This window comes from Chiloscyllium plagiosum, chromosome 18, assembly GCF_004010195.1.
Source record: "Chiloscyllium plagiosum isolate BGI_BamShark_2017 chromosome 18, ASM401019v2, whole genome shotgun sequence".
In the NCBI taxonomy this organism is placed as follows: Eukaryota; Metazoa; Chordata; class Chondrichthyes; order Orectolobiformes; family Hemiscylliidae; genus Chiloscyllium; species Chiloscyllium plagiosum.
In genome coordinates, this window is record NC_057727.1 from 37,325,537 (window position 1) to 37,340,088 (window position 14,552).

General features: G+C 39.9%; 1 protein-coding gene across 29 annotated transcripts in view; it reads right to left on the reverse strand.

The window, feature by feature from the left end:
* cadpsa (Ca2+-dependent activator protein for secretion a) overlaps positions 1-14,552 on the reverse strand; it is a 585,960-nt gene that overhangs the window by 251,156 nt on the left and 320,252 nt on the right. For all 29 annotated transcript variants that reach the window (XM_043708232.1, XM_043708233.1, XM_043708243.1 and 26 more), the window contains exon 8: positions 14,041-14,180. In XM_043708232.1, coding sequence (XP_043564167.1) covers positions 14,041-14,180 — 140 coding nt within the window. The remainder of the gene's footprint in view (positions 1-14,040; positions 14,181-14,552) is intronic.

The following is a 14,552-nucleotide window of genomic DNA, read 5'->3' on the forward strand; positions in this document are numbered from 1 at the left end:
ACTATCGACTGGCTCCCTGAAATGTTTTAATCAGTTGTTCCAACCTCTACAAAGTCTCAAATAAATGAAACTGGATGGATCACCGGGCATTGAACTGGGCACCAGAAAAGAAAATGGCAGAAACAGTCTTGTCAACCCTGCAACATTCTCCTTACTAACATTTGGGGGCTCGTGCCAAAATTGCAAGAGCTACCTCACAGACTGGTCAAGCAACAGCTTGACATAGGTATGATTGCGTGAGTATGACTAACAGGCAACATCCTACACACCATCACCATCCCTGGATATGTCCTGTCCCACTGGTAGGACAGACCCACTAGAGGTGGCAGCACAGTAGGATCCGGTCAGGAGGGAGTTTCCCTGACATTCTTCAATATTGACTTCAGATCTCATGAAGTCGCTTAGCTTCACGTTAAACATGGGCAAAGAAACTTCCTGCTGATTCACACTGTCCTTCCTCAACTGATGAATCAGTACTCCTCCATGTTGAACTTGGTGGAAGCACTGAGGATGACAAGTGCACAAAATGTACTCTGGGTGGGGGTGTTTCACTGTCTAACACCAAGAGTGGCTCAGCATTAGTAAGCTCAGTACCATCGCTGTCCCCCACTACCAACATCCTTGGTTACCATTGACCAGAAACTCAAGTGTGCAGGTTAGGTGGATTGGCTTTGTTAAATTGCCCTGTAGTATCCAGGGATGCTCAGGTTAGATGCGTCAGCCATGGTTAATGTAGAGTTACAGGAATAGGGTGGGCATGCGTAGGTCTTGAGGTGATGCTTTTAGGAGAATCAGTGCAGATTCAATGGGCTGAATAGCCTCTTTTCACACTATAGGGATTCTACAATTCTATTTTATGATTTTTCCTTCCAGGGCAAAGCAGCCCACTTGATTGGCACCATATCTACAAGCACCCACTCCCTCCACCACTGACGCTCAGTAGCAGTAGTCTATACTAACTATAAGATGCACTGCAGAAATTCACGAAAGACAATCAGACAGCACTTTCCAAACTCACAATCACTTGCATCTAGAAGGACAAGGGCAGCAGATACATGGGAACACCACCACTAGCAAGTTCCCCTCGAAGTCCCTCACCATCCTGAATAGGAACTATTTTGTTATTCTTTTACTGTGACTGGGAAATCTTAGGATTTTTTCCCTAAAGGTGTTGTGGTCAACCCATAGCAGGTGAACTGCAGTGGTTCAAGAAGGCAGCTCGCTACCACCTTTGAGAGGACAACTAGGGACAGTCAATAAACACTGGCCAGACAGCGATGTCCAAAACCCACGAGTGAATGAAAGAAAATTGAGGGTTTCTTGAGATGAAAAATGTGAGTAAAGTAAGCACTGATTCTCTGAAGAATAAGGCTAGGGAAATAAGGTCTGTCTTCACTGTTTGGAATACAATTGACTTCCTAGGAATACCATGTAAATCCAGAGAAGACAGAGGGGGAGGAACTTAAACAATCATATTTATTAACAAAATGTACTAAAGAAACTGTTAGAACTAAAAGCTGGTAAGTCCCCAGATCCTGATGGACTTCATCCATGGGACATAAAATAAATGGTTACTGAGATGGTAGATGTAATTTTGCCAAAATTCCCTCGATTCTGCAAAGGCCTCATCAGTTTAGAAAATATGAATGACACCTCTCAATTGACTAATTTATTAGAGCTCTTTGAGGAAGAACAAGCAACACTGGTAAAGGGGAATCTGTAAATGTGGGGCATTTGGAATTCCAAATGGCATTTGACAAGGTGCAAATTCAAAGGTTAGTTAAAAAAGCAAGAGCTACAGGATGTAAAATATGAACACGGATAGAGGATTAGTTAATTAAAGGAGGAAGAGCATCAGCATAAATGAGTCAATTTAAGGTTGTCAAATGTGCTGAACAGAGCATCAAAGGATCACAATTTATGGAGAGACCGAATCTATGGTTGCTAAATTGCGTTTGACATAAAGATAGGTAGGTAAGTTAGTTGTGCAAATGACCTAAGGAATCTTCGCAGGAATATGGATAAGTTAAGTCAGTGAGCAACAAGTTGTCAGATGGAGTATAATGTGGGAAAATGTGAACATATCCACTTTGGTGGGAAAAATGGACAAATGGAGAAATTACAGAATTCTGAGTGCAAAGGGTCTCAGTGTTCTGGTACATTAATCACAAAATGTTAGTATGCAGGTACAGCAAGTGATAAGGAAGACAGCTTGAATGCAGTTGTTCATTGCAACAGGTTTGGAATATTATAGTTGGGAAGTTTTGTTACAGTTTCATTTATTGTTTTTGAGACAATGACTAAGATATGGTGTATAGTTTTGATCTCCTTATTTAAGGAAGGATAAAATTGCATTAGAAGCTATTCAGAGAACAGTCATTCAACTGATTCCTTGAATGGGGAGTTTATTGTATCAGGAAAAATTAGATTGGTTGAACCTGTATCCATTAAAGTTAAGAATGAGAAATGGCCTCATTTAAACATGTAAGAACTTAGGGGACTTAATAGAGTAGATGTTGTAAGGATGCATCCCCTTGTGAGATAGACTAGAACTGGGAAACACAGTTTATGAATAGAGGCTTCCCATTTAAGATGATGATGAGAATAATCTTTTTCCTCTCAAAAGCCGTGCATCGATTGATTTGTTTTTCTCTCCAGACAATAATGAGGCAGGGCCATTGAACATTTTAAAGATATAGATAAATAGATTTGAGACTGACAAGGTAACTCAAAGGATATCATTGGTAGGCAGAAAATTCATGTTGAAATCACAATCAGGTCAGCCATAACCTTATTGAACAGTGGAGCACAGTTGATGGCCTAATTCATATGTTCATACAAATACGCGTTGTAATTTTTAACATTTGGACTCCGCTGAAAATCCATCCATTCCCACGGAATATTACAACTGTTATTGCCCATGAACAGCAAACATATTTCAAAATGCTTAATGCAATAAAATGCAAAAAAAAGACCTGGCCTTATTGATCGCATCCTTGCAAAATACATACTCCATCACATTTCAATTACTGCAGCCTGTTGTTTCTTAGATGTATCCAAAGTCCTGGTTTTAAACCTCCTTCCTGAAAATGCATGCTAGATGTTGATGGCTTCTTATGTGAACACTTTTTTTACAGGAAAAATAGTTACCTTGCTATTACATTATAAAAAGTGAAGTGAATCACAACATGGTTTGAACATCATCCTTACTGCTTCACGAGCACCATGACACCATTTACGCCATGTTAGATTAAAGATCAATATAAGCAACAAATTGGGTATTTGGTTATGTTCTAAACTACTTTCTTGAAGGAAGCTCTCCACAGCATACATTAAATCCAGACTGTCCGGGTTCACAGTAGCAAATTTTCCCATTTGATGATTGGAAAAGTAGGGCAGAGTAGTGAATAACATTTCTACAGAAGGCAATTTTAGCACTGAGATGTGCTTAGATAATCTCCAGATCAATGAGCATTGTATCTTGAATGTTATCACTCAGAACATCTTGAACTGGGGATAAATTTACCTATTGGAAAGATCCTTTTTTTGTAAACTGCACGATGAATTATTTAAAGGACATATCTTTTAAAACTAAAATTTCTCAATGAAATTTATGAAGTTCTGGGTTTTGTACTGCAATGGGTAACATCCCTGCCACTGAGCCAGGAGCTCCAGGTTCCAGTTCCACTGCTATTGGCTCAGAGAGCTGTATTTATAATGCACCAAACACAACAAGCATCAACTTGTCAATCCTTCCACCACACACCAACCACAGGTGCTAAGAGTGGGAGAGATTCTTGGTCAACAGTGTGGTGGGAGGAAATTGGCACATCTACCATCACCATGTGTAATATCCAGACTACAATACGCTTGCTGCCTGCTCCCTTGTTGCTGGGGTCCCAAACCTGAACATCCTCTTGCTGCTGGACCCTGATCCTGGACCTCTTGCTGCTTCCACACTCACTGCTGTATTTAAACTGAAGACTGAATTCTGTTCTATAATAAAACACACTAAATACTTTTGATCTGTTAACATTGGCCTAAATAATTGTATTATGTAAACGTGAACATATTGATGATTTGATATTTCTTTCGGTTATGAATGGTTTCCTAATACAGTGAATCGCTTTTTCATCTTTTCTTGAGCAAACGTGATATATTCCTTGTCTTGGTCATCATTTAATTGACATTTGTTCTTGCATTATTCCCATTTTAATTCTAAGAATCATTGTTGATTCCCATTTCACTATTAAACACACAAATCTCCAAAGATAATAATCTGCATTTTCAAAACATAATACCAGTCCTAATCTCTGTATGTTTTCTATTGGTGATGCATCAAATTTTACTAATTACCAGCAATTTGAAAACATGTCTGCACACAGCCAGTAAGTCTCCCTTCCAAGGGACATTAATCTCTGCTTTTTAGGTCACTTTGCCGATAATAGATATGAAACAAATCTCGGAAATGAAAGGCAAATAAATCACCAGCTCCTGTCGAGACGCTCGGTCTCCTCCACATAACATCTCGTCGTGTATAGAATTAGTGGATACTGTGGTAAGCAGCACTTCTAATGGTGCCATTAGAAAAATGACCTTGTTAGTACATTGCCAGTAATAATAGAATACATGCATGTATTGTGTAACAAGTCAAATAGTTCATGAGAAATGTTACAGGGTACTGTATTTTGTGGATAATCATCCACCAATTCTGGGAAGAGTTGACTTTTTGCTTGGCCCACTGAAATGTTCTTGCTTGTGTCTCTAGTATAACATTGCTGCCACCTGCTGAATTAGAGTCTGGAGCAGGAGTGACACATATTGGCGACAATTTGCATTTGTAATTTCAGGAGCTATTAATCTTCACTAGCAGAAATGTAGGTGCTACAATCAGACATTTAGCAAAACAGTGGACATTAGTTCCTACACATTAACACTAAAACTGTCAGAATATCTAAAGTTTCAATATTCCAAATTTAATTTTTTTATTTACTGAATATTTTCCAACCCACTTTCTCTCACTTTTCCCTGCAGTCTGCTTGTCACTAATGATTCTATTTTAATTGTATGATTTGGATTGTTGACCTCTTTATAACTCTAACCAGTCATCCACCCAGAAGTTCTTTCTAATAAGTGAAACACTGTCATGTTTCCAGCTGATGGTACTACTGGACAATCAGATCCCAGAGTGAAAGCTGACCTGAGAAATCCTAAGTTTAATTATGATAAATAATACTTTTATACTGGATGTTCTAGGCTTCCCTGTCAATAGGATGGGGTTTCCTCCTCTAGTGTGATGTTTAATTGTCCACTACTTGATGTGGCAGGACGGTGGAGGTTATATCTGATCCATTTGTTGTGGAATCCCATAACTGTGTCCATCTCTTGTTGCTTATGCTGTTTGACATCTGGATAGATCTATGTTGTAGTGTCACCAGGTTGACCTCTCATTTTTAGGTGTGCCTGGTGCTGCTCCTGGTACATCCTCCTACAGTCTCCATTTAACCATATCCCTGGGTTCATGGTGATGGTCGAATGGAAGATACACCAGACCATGAGATGTTAGATTGTGTTTGACAGCTTGTGTAATAATTTCACTTCTGCTAACAACCTACAGCATCTCACGGTTATCCAGTCTTGAGTTGGTGGAACTGTTCAAAGTCTGTCCCATTTACCATGGTGATAGTTCCACACCAACACATTGAAGGGTATCCTTAGTATAAAGATGGGATTTTGTCTCCACATTAGCGACCAGTGGTTACTTGTACCAATACTGTCATGGATAGATACACTGCAGTCAGCAGGCTGGTAATGATGAGATTGAGTTTTTTTTACCCCTCTAGCTCAAGGACTAGCAGCCATCCTAGCTAACACTGCTTCCATCCAGTGGTGTTCAAAATTCAAGAGCATTGATTTATTAGCATAGGGACATAGGGATCTGTGGTAAGTTGGAGGAGGATTCCTTACCCATAATTGACCTGATGCTATGAGATTTCATAGTTTCTGGAGTCAATATTGAGGACTCCCACACAGCTTCTTCCTGACTGTACACTACTGTGTCATCACTCTGCTCAGTCTGTCCTACCGGTGGAACAAGACATATCCAAGCATAGCGATTATGTTGTCTGTGATATTGTAAAGTATGATTCTGTGAGTATGACTATGTTAGGTTGTTGCCTGTTGGGATATCTTTTCCAATTTTGGCTTTAGCCCCCAGATGTTTGGAAGGAGGACTTTGCAGAGACAACAGGTCTGAGTTTACCACTGTTGCTTCTCGTACCTAGATCAATGCTAGCTGTTTCGTTCAGTTTCATACCTTTGCTAAAACATTTTTAGTGGTTTGATATACCAGAATGGCTTGCTAGGTTTCAGAGAGCAGGAAAAAGTGAGCACTGCAGATGCTGGAGAGTCAGAGTCAGAAGTGTGGTGCTGGAAAAGCACAGCAGGTCAGGCAACATCCAAGGAGCAGGAGATGCACTAACTATAAGATGCACTGCAGAAATTCACGAAAGACAATCAGACAGCACTTTCCAAACTCAACAATCACTTGCATCTAGAAGGACAAGGGCAGCAGATACATGGGAACACCACCATGGAAGATACACCAGACTATGAGATGTTAGATTTCGGGCATAATCCCTTCATCAGGAATCACTAGTGTACAATTCCCAATGAAGGGCTTATGTCTGAAATGTTGACTCTCCTGCTCCTCGAATGCTGCCTGACTGGCTGTGCTTTTCTAGCACCACACTTCTGACTCATTTCAGAGGGCAGTTAAGAGACAATCAATCAATCACATTACTACATGCCAGGAGTCACATGTAGACAAAACCAGGTAAAAATGGCAGTTGCCCTCTCTGAAGAACATAAGTAAACCAGACAGGTTTTCAACAATTACAGACAATAGTCATTATTGGACTTCCTTTTAATTTCATATTATTTAAATTCAAATTCTACCATCTGCCATAGCCATATTCAAGCCCTGTTTCCAGAGTATTACCTGTATTTATGGATTGGTAATCTGGCAACAGTACTGTTACACCATCTCCCATATCAAAACCTTGGTGGTTAATAATGACCATAAAATGAATAGGACTGGCCAAATAAATACAGTGGCTATGAGAACAGGTCTGAGGCAAACTATCTTTTAGCAAGTAACTCCCCAAAGCCTATCCACTACATACAAGGTACACGTCAGGAGTGTGATGGAATACTCCTCACTGGCCTGGATAAGTGCAGCGCCAACAATACTCAAGAAGCTTGACATCATCCAGGACAAAGCAGCCTGATTTATTGGCATGAAATCTTTAAACATCCACTCCATTCATGACTGACATACAATGGCAGTAATGTGGACCATCTACAATACGCTATGCAGAAATTCACCAAGATTACTTAGACAGCAACTTCCCAACTCTTCAACATCCCAATCTAGGAGGACAAGGGCAGCTGAAACATGGGAACAGTACCACCTGTAAGTTTGTTTCCAAGCAACTCTCAACCTGACTTGCAAATATATTGCTATTGCTTCACTATCGTTAGGTGAGAATCCAGAATATCTCCCCAACAGCATCATGGGTGTACCTAGATCAATTGAACTGCTGCAGTTCAGGAAGGCAGCTCCCCACGATCTTGTTAAGGGAAATAATTGCTGGTCCAGCCAATGACACTGACTAAAAACCATGGATTCATCCGAACTGAATTGAAAAAGATGTTCTTCTGCAAGGAAGTCAAAAAAAAATCAGTATTAACTAATTCATCATGAACTGTCCAATGTATATTCAAACATGGTACTATTTTGTCAAATGCTAAAGAGACTAATATTGCACTTGAAAAACCAAATGCTGAAACTTTGGGCCAAATCTTGTAGGGCATGAGCAATATGTACTGTGACAAGATGTACAGAAGAAATGAGTGAGTTATCTGGTGAGGTGCATCTTGACATGAAGATCATTTCGCACCATCTTTTACATTTTTCACAAATGATGTGGTGGCATTCTCACTGAGAAGTAGTAAATTGCTAATTCATAGTGGTTGACACTTGTTAAAGTTCTTGCTGATAGTTCAACTTGCCTCATTAATATTCTGTTTGTGATCTTACCAAACTCAACCAATAAATGAAGCATCAGGAAAACTCGACTCACCACTCTGTCTAAATGATTATCACATTGGACAGCAGGAACCAACAACTCACCGCATGATCCTTGGGCACTGGCATCTGATATGTGCCAGTGTCTATGAAATCTGATGGCCCATTTTCTGTATCACTTACACTTCCATGCAATACTGGCAACTATCATTGTAATGCTGCAGCCAGGACACTATGCTCAGGGACACACATCTAGCTCAGAGATTGACCAGGCTGTGTCTTAGGGTTCTTCACTTGCTGTCACAGAATCCCTGCCTTGCACGGCTTGTCTTTTTATACTTTGTGCCCTTAGCCAGAGATACCAGGCTTACATTACTATTGTCTTACTGTACCATTTAGCGAAGATACAAAGCCAGGAAGCTTGTTGTGGTGGGTCTCGGTGAAGTCAACGGGGATAACATTTGAGCAAGGGATCCTTGCACAATAACGTCAGCCTTCAATTAGGGGCATTCTGTATAGGATCCTCTCATCATAAAGGGTGAGGAGCCAAATAAGGGGCAGGACACTGCATTGACTCTTTCTGCCTTACTGTGGACTGCTTCACTCCTGGAAAGAGAAAGGGACAGCTATTACAGAAAATGAAAGTGGGTGGTACAGTTGTTACAGTAGGTGAAGGTGGCCGAAGGGAAGGAGTAGGCAGCAAAGATGGCACGCAGAGTTAGTGATGTTAGTGGTTGAAGTGGGTGAGGGCAAGTAGGGAACATGTTGCAGTCCAGCATGAGCACTGTAGAGCATGAGCCTTGGTGGGAGGTGGCTACAGTAGCAGTGTTAGAGTGAATGTGAGGTTTCAGAGAGAAAGCAGTGGGATTTATGCTGGAAGATTTGAGGACGTTGACCTTCTTACTATACTGCATTCCTCCAAATGGCTGAGATTGCTTTAACTCGGTTGGCAACTTTGGACCAGATTGGCATGGTCGGATGTCACTGAGTCATAGACATGTACAGCACGGAAACAGACCCTTCGGTCCAACTCGTCCATACTGATCAGATATCCCAACCCAATCTAGTCCCATCTGCCAGCACCTGGCCCATATCCCTCCGTACCTTTCCAATTCCAATATATGCATTCAGATATCTTTTAAATGTTGCAACTGTACTAGCCTCCAACACTTCCTCTGGCAGCTCATCGCATACACGTACCACCCTCTGAGTGAAGTTGTTGCCCCTTATGTCTCTTTTATATCTTTCCCCCTCACCCTAAACCTATGCCCTATAATTCTGGACTCTCCCATCCCAGGGAAAATACTTTGTCTATTTATCCTATGCATGCCCCTCATGATTTTATGAACCTCTATAACGTCACCCTTCAACTTCCGACGCTCCAGGGAAAACAGTCCTAACATATTCAACCTTTCCCTTTAGCTCAAATCCTCCAACTCTGGCAACATCCTTGTAAATCTTTTCTGAACCCTTTCAAGTTTCACAACATCTTTTTCCGATAGGAAGGAGACCAGAATTCCATGCAATATTCCATCAGTGGCCTAACCAACGTCCTGAACAGCCGCAGCTTGACCTCCCAACTCAATACTCTGACCAATAAAGGAAAGCATACCAAATGCCTTCTTCACTATCCTATTACCAGTGACTCCACTTTCAAGGAACAATGAACCTGCACTCCAAGGTCTCTTTGTTTAGCAACACTCCCTAGGACTTTACCATTAAGCGTATATGTCCTGCTAAGATTTGCTTTCCCAAAATTCAGCACGTTGCATTTATCTAAATTAAACTCCATCTGCCACTGCTCAGCCCATTGGCCCATCTGATCAAGATCCCATTGTAATCTGAGGTAACCCTCATCACTGTCCATTACACCTCCAATTTTGGTGTCATCAGCAAACTTATTACCTGTACCTCTTATGCTCACATCTAAATTATTTAAATAAATGATGAAAAGTAGTGGACTCAGCACCCATCTTTGTGGCACTCCACTGATCACAGGCCTCCAGTGTGAAAAACAACCCTCCAACACCACCCTCTGTCTTCTACCTTTGAGCCAGTTCTGTATCCAAATGGTGAGTTCTCCCTGTATTCCATGAGATCTAACCTTGCTAATCAGTCTCCCATGGGGAACCTTTTCGAACACCTGACTAAAGTCCATATAGATCACATCTAGTGCTCTGCCCTCATCAATCCACTTTGTTACTTCTTCAAAAAACTCAATCAAGTTTGAGAGTCATGATTTCCCACGCATCAAGCCATATTGACCATCCCTAATCAGTCCTTGCCTTTCCAAATACATGTATATCCTGTCCCTCAGGATTCCCTGCAACAACTTACCTACCACCAACATCAGGCTCACTGGTCTATAGTTCCCTGGCTTGTTCTTACCAACTTTCTTAAACAGTGGCACCACATTAGCCAACCTCTTGTCTTCCGGCACCTCAACCTGTGACTATCGATGATACAAATATCTCAGCAAGAGGCCCAGCAATCACTTCTCTAGCTTCCCAAAGAATTCTAGGGTACACCTGATCAAGTCATGGAGATTTATCCACTTTTATGCGTTTCAAGACATCCAGCACTTCCTCCTCTGTAATATGGACATTTTTCAAGATGTCACCACCTATTTCCCTACATTCTATATCTTCCATGTCCTTTTTGTGGCCTCCACTGACAGTTCTGGGGTATATGTACTTCCTGCCTGTGCACCTCGCTGTTCAGCAGGAGCTCCAGGTCTCTGCCCACAAAGTGGGGTACCTGATATCCCCCGTGACTGCCAAGTCCAGGGCAAATGTCAGGAATTGTGTAGGGCATCTCCAGTCTGACAATACTTGTCCTGGTGCATAATGGCTCGATGCCAAGGATGCTGATCAATTCTCTCAAAATCAGTGGGTAGCAAATGATTCCTGGTATAGTGCACGCAAGGTGGGGTAGCAATCAGGCACAATATATATTATAGAAATGGGAATGGCAATTAATGCAAAGAGTTTGGGAAGATTTGGTGAGAAAACTGACTTGGTCTGATGGTGAGAATAAACTCGAGGTGACTTGCACTTGGCCACAAAGCTGTTAAGATTCAACCCCTTGTGTCATTCAGCATGAGCTTGCTGCATGATATATGTGTGTACATAGACATGAAAATTATTCAACGTTGCACACAACTAATAAAGGTGCAAAACGCCTGAACAGAAGTCCAACAGTTTGGAACACTTCAAAAGAAGCCTCCAAAAGCCTTCAATTTATTGCTGCATGTCTCTGCTCTCCAGATGGCCACCCATTGTAGCAATGACTCTTTGAACAAAAGGTTGAATAACCAATCTGGCAATGTGGCATTCTGCCTCAAGCTATTCTTTTTTAGCAATGGAACAACACAACTTTACCAGAACCCAGCAATCCTGTAATAGCTGCCAGCATTTGCTAAACAAACTGCCAACTTTAATCCTTCCCTAGTATGCCATACGTTAGACACTGGGAATGCCATTTCCACCAATTTGCAGCTCTGCTGATGCAGCTAACACTTGCTGAGCAATGGTGCAAGCAACATTCTGCCAGAATCTCATTATCCTTCCTTAAATACAAAATTTGTCACTTTAAGTGACATTTTGTGAATGGCAAAATGCAATAAGAAGTCTGTCAGAGCTCATTTGGCAGATACCAAGAGTTGTGTTACCATATTGCAGAAGCGATACAGACCAACATAAAGTGGGAGGCAAACCAAGGGTGAGATCTGTGGGCAAATTAGAAAGCAGTAATCATTCACTTATGTTGCTGGGTTTCTCAACTAACCTAAAGTAAACTCAGATTAAATACCCATTTGTGGTCAAAGTGAGTAAAAGTTTCCTGCAACCATGCTGGAATATTCCCTCGTTCTGTTAGAACTATTTCTGGATGCAATATAAGCAAGCAACCTGAAGGTAGTGAATATCTGAGGAATGGATTCATGTTGAAATAAATAGAGAAGAGGAGCACAAGGTAAAGGTGTTGGAACACCTTGGAAAATAAGGAGGTGAGCTGAAATACCACCCAAAGTATAATGCTGCAATTTTTTGTAAAGTTACTATCACCTGAAACGTTAACTCTGTTCATCTCTCTACAGAAACGGCCAGATACAAGTTTTTCTAACAATTTCTGTTTAATTTTATACTATATAGGACATGACCAACCTGGACATAAATAAACACAATTTCAAACATTGTATAATCTGAAGGTCTTTGAAATGATATTACCTAGCACTGTTTTTCCTGTGAATGCCTTTGCCTGATAGGTGTGTATGATACAAACATACTAATGATAGTGAAGTATAATGGGATGGTTTACTTTAAATTAAATAAAATAGATTCTGTGCACTGATCCAATAAATATAAATTCCCTTGGGATTGATGTGACTCAAGTTCTTTTTTTTTTGCACGTAACTAACCTGAAAAATAAGCATTTGATGGTGTCTTTATGACAAAATCATGCTAATCTAGTGAAATACTCAAGAGTGAGATAATGCAGCCTTCTAGACACAATTCATTTTACTATTTCTTGGCAATTATAATTCTTCTTTCATATATTTTCTCAATTTGCTAAGGTGAATTTTTCTTACTAAAGCTATTCATTTACTCTTCAGCCAAGTCTCAGTGCTCAATGCTCACTCTTTTCATGGTTCCCTCAGCTAGCTTCCCATTTGCGTACATTTCAAAGTCTGTGAAGTATGTCTACAATGAGCCCAGTTATTCATCTACTCATTCATATTTTGTTCATATGCTGTTCAATGTGTCGATCGTTTAATCAGATAAATGTTTATTTGCAAATTCTTTTGTTTTCTCATTATAAGAACTAGATTTCTACCCAACTCCTGTCTGTTAAAATGCCTAGTATCATTGTAAAAAACATTTAATTATTTTGTCTTTGAACAAATGGTGGATAAGTTTTGGCAGTCTCCTTATTGGCTGCCATGAACCAGCACCAAGACCTGAAACAGTCACAACCCCAATAACATTTCAAAAGTTAAAAAAATTATTTGCTGAAAGGTTTGAGCAGGTTTCACTTTTTGGTAACTATCACACTGCTTCTTTTTATTAGTTGAGGAATCTTGATGCTGATAAAGTGCTTCCATCATTAGAACATCAAAAGGTCGGCTTCTTAAAGGGACCAAAATAATCCTAAGATTTACCAAGCGGATGGCTCATTTGTCCTAGAGGAGATCAGGTTCAATAAAGCATATAAGTGCAAGTTAAATCAGAGAGTGCTCAGAGATCTTAGCACCATTTGTGGAGCAGAACCCTGCCTTGCACTATTTTACATTAATGTCACCCAAGACGGACAGGAATAGAGCATGTATGAGTGTTTTCTGTCACGTTACAGATAGTTAACATTTCCATCTATCTATTGGAATCTTACACTCAGTCTACTTAAGTTGAATCCACTTAACATTGCCTTTTTGAAGTTAGGCTATGATTAGGTTAAATATCAAATGTTATAATACAATGGTTCCAAAACAAAGTAATTGTTCTGGCTTATAATGGCATATTGACAACTGCATTATCCATTGCTACAAAGTAGCAGTGAAATGAAATAGTTTCCAGTAACAGGTCAAATTCTGCATTCCGGTCAGTCCTTAGTTTGGCTAGGATGAGCCAGTAGTTAATTGATAACCAAGTAACATAGGATGACTTCAGAGCCAAATGGAATGTTGGCGATAAATCCTAGAATTTTAAATACGGAAACATTATTTCTATACTCTGATATTTAGTGCAATACTCAAAACCTATAAACATCATTCCACTTGTAACTGTGACACAGAGCAATATCAAATCTGTAATTATTTAAAACAAATGAATTGATTGTAATATGTATTTGTAAATGACTCAAGAGATCAGATATGATAGACATGTGTCATCTGCCCTTTGTGGTATTATTCCATTTAATTTATTTTAAGTGATGTAATTTAAGGACTGCATACTCACCCACAGTGCTTCATATTCTGTGGTTTGTCCATTCGAACTGCCAATTTAATTTTCAGGTCCTGATCAATGCTGTTTTTTGAAACAATCATTTTATGCAATTCAGCTGATTTTGGGCTATTAGGTGTAGGATGTAAGACAACCTGGAAAAGAACACATAATCAATAGTATTTCACTGACTGGTGCAGACTAAATACAAACTGGATTATAGTAATTGGAAAACATAACTGAAATTTCTTTGCCAGAAAAATAAGTTGCAAATGGAAAATTAGTAGTATTCAAATTTAGCAAAAGTGTCACAGCTGAAGAATAGTGTGTCACTCTTCCTTGGATTCTAAGAGCTCTACTAAAGTATAGTGTGATGTGATTTGTGTGATTAAGAAATTGGAACAGTAGCAAAGCTGGGGTATTCATCAATAAGAATTAAGAGATGGAAACATTTCAGTAAGATGCAGTGACAATCAACCATGCAGAATGCAAGTGAAAGGAAATGTGGTTGCTAAAGTAACAATGTT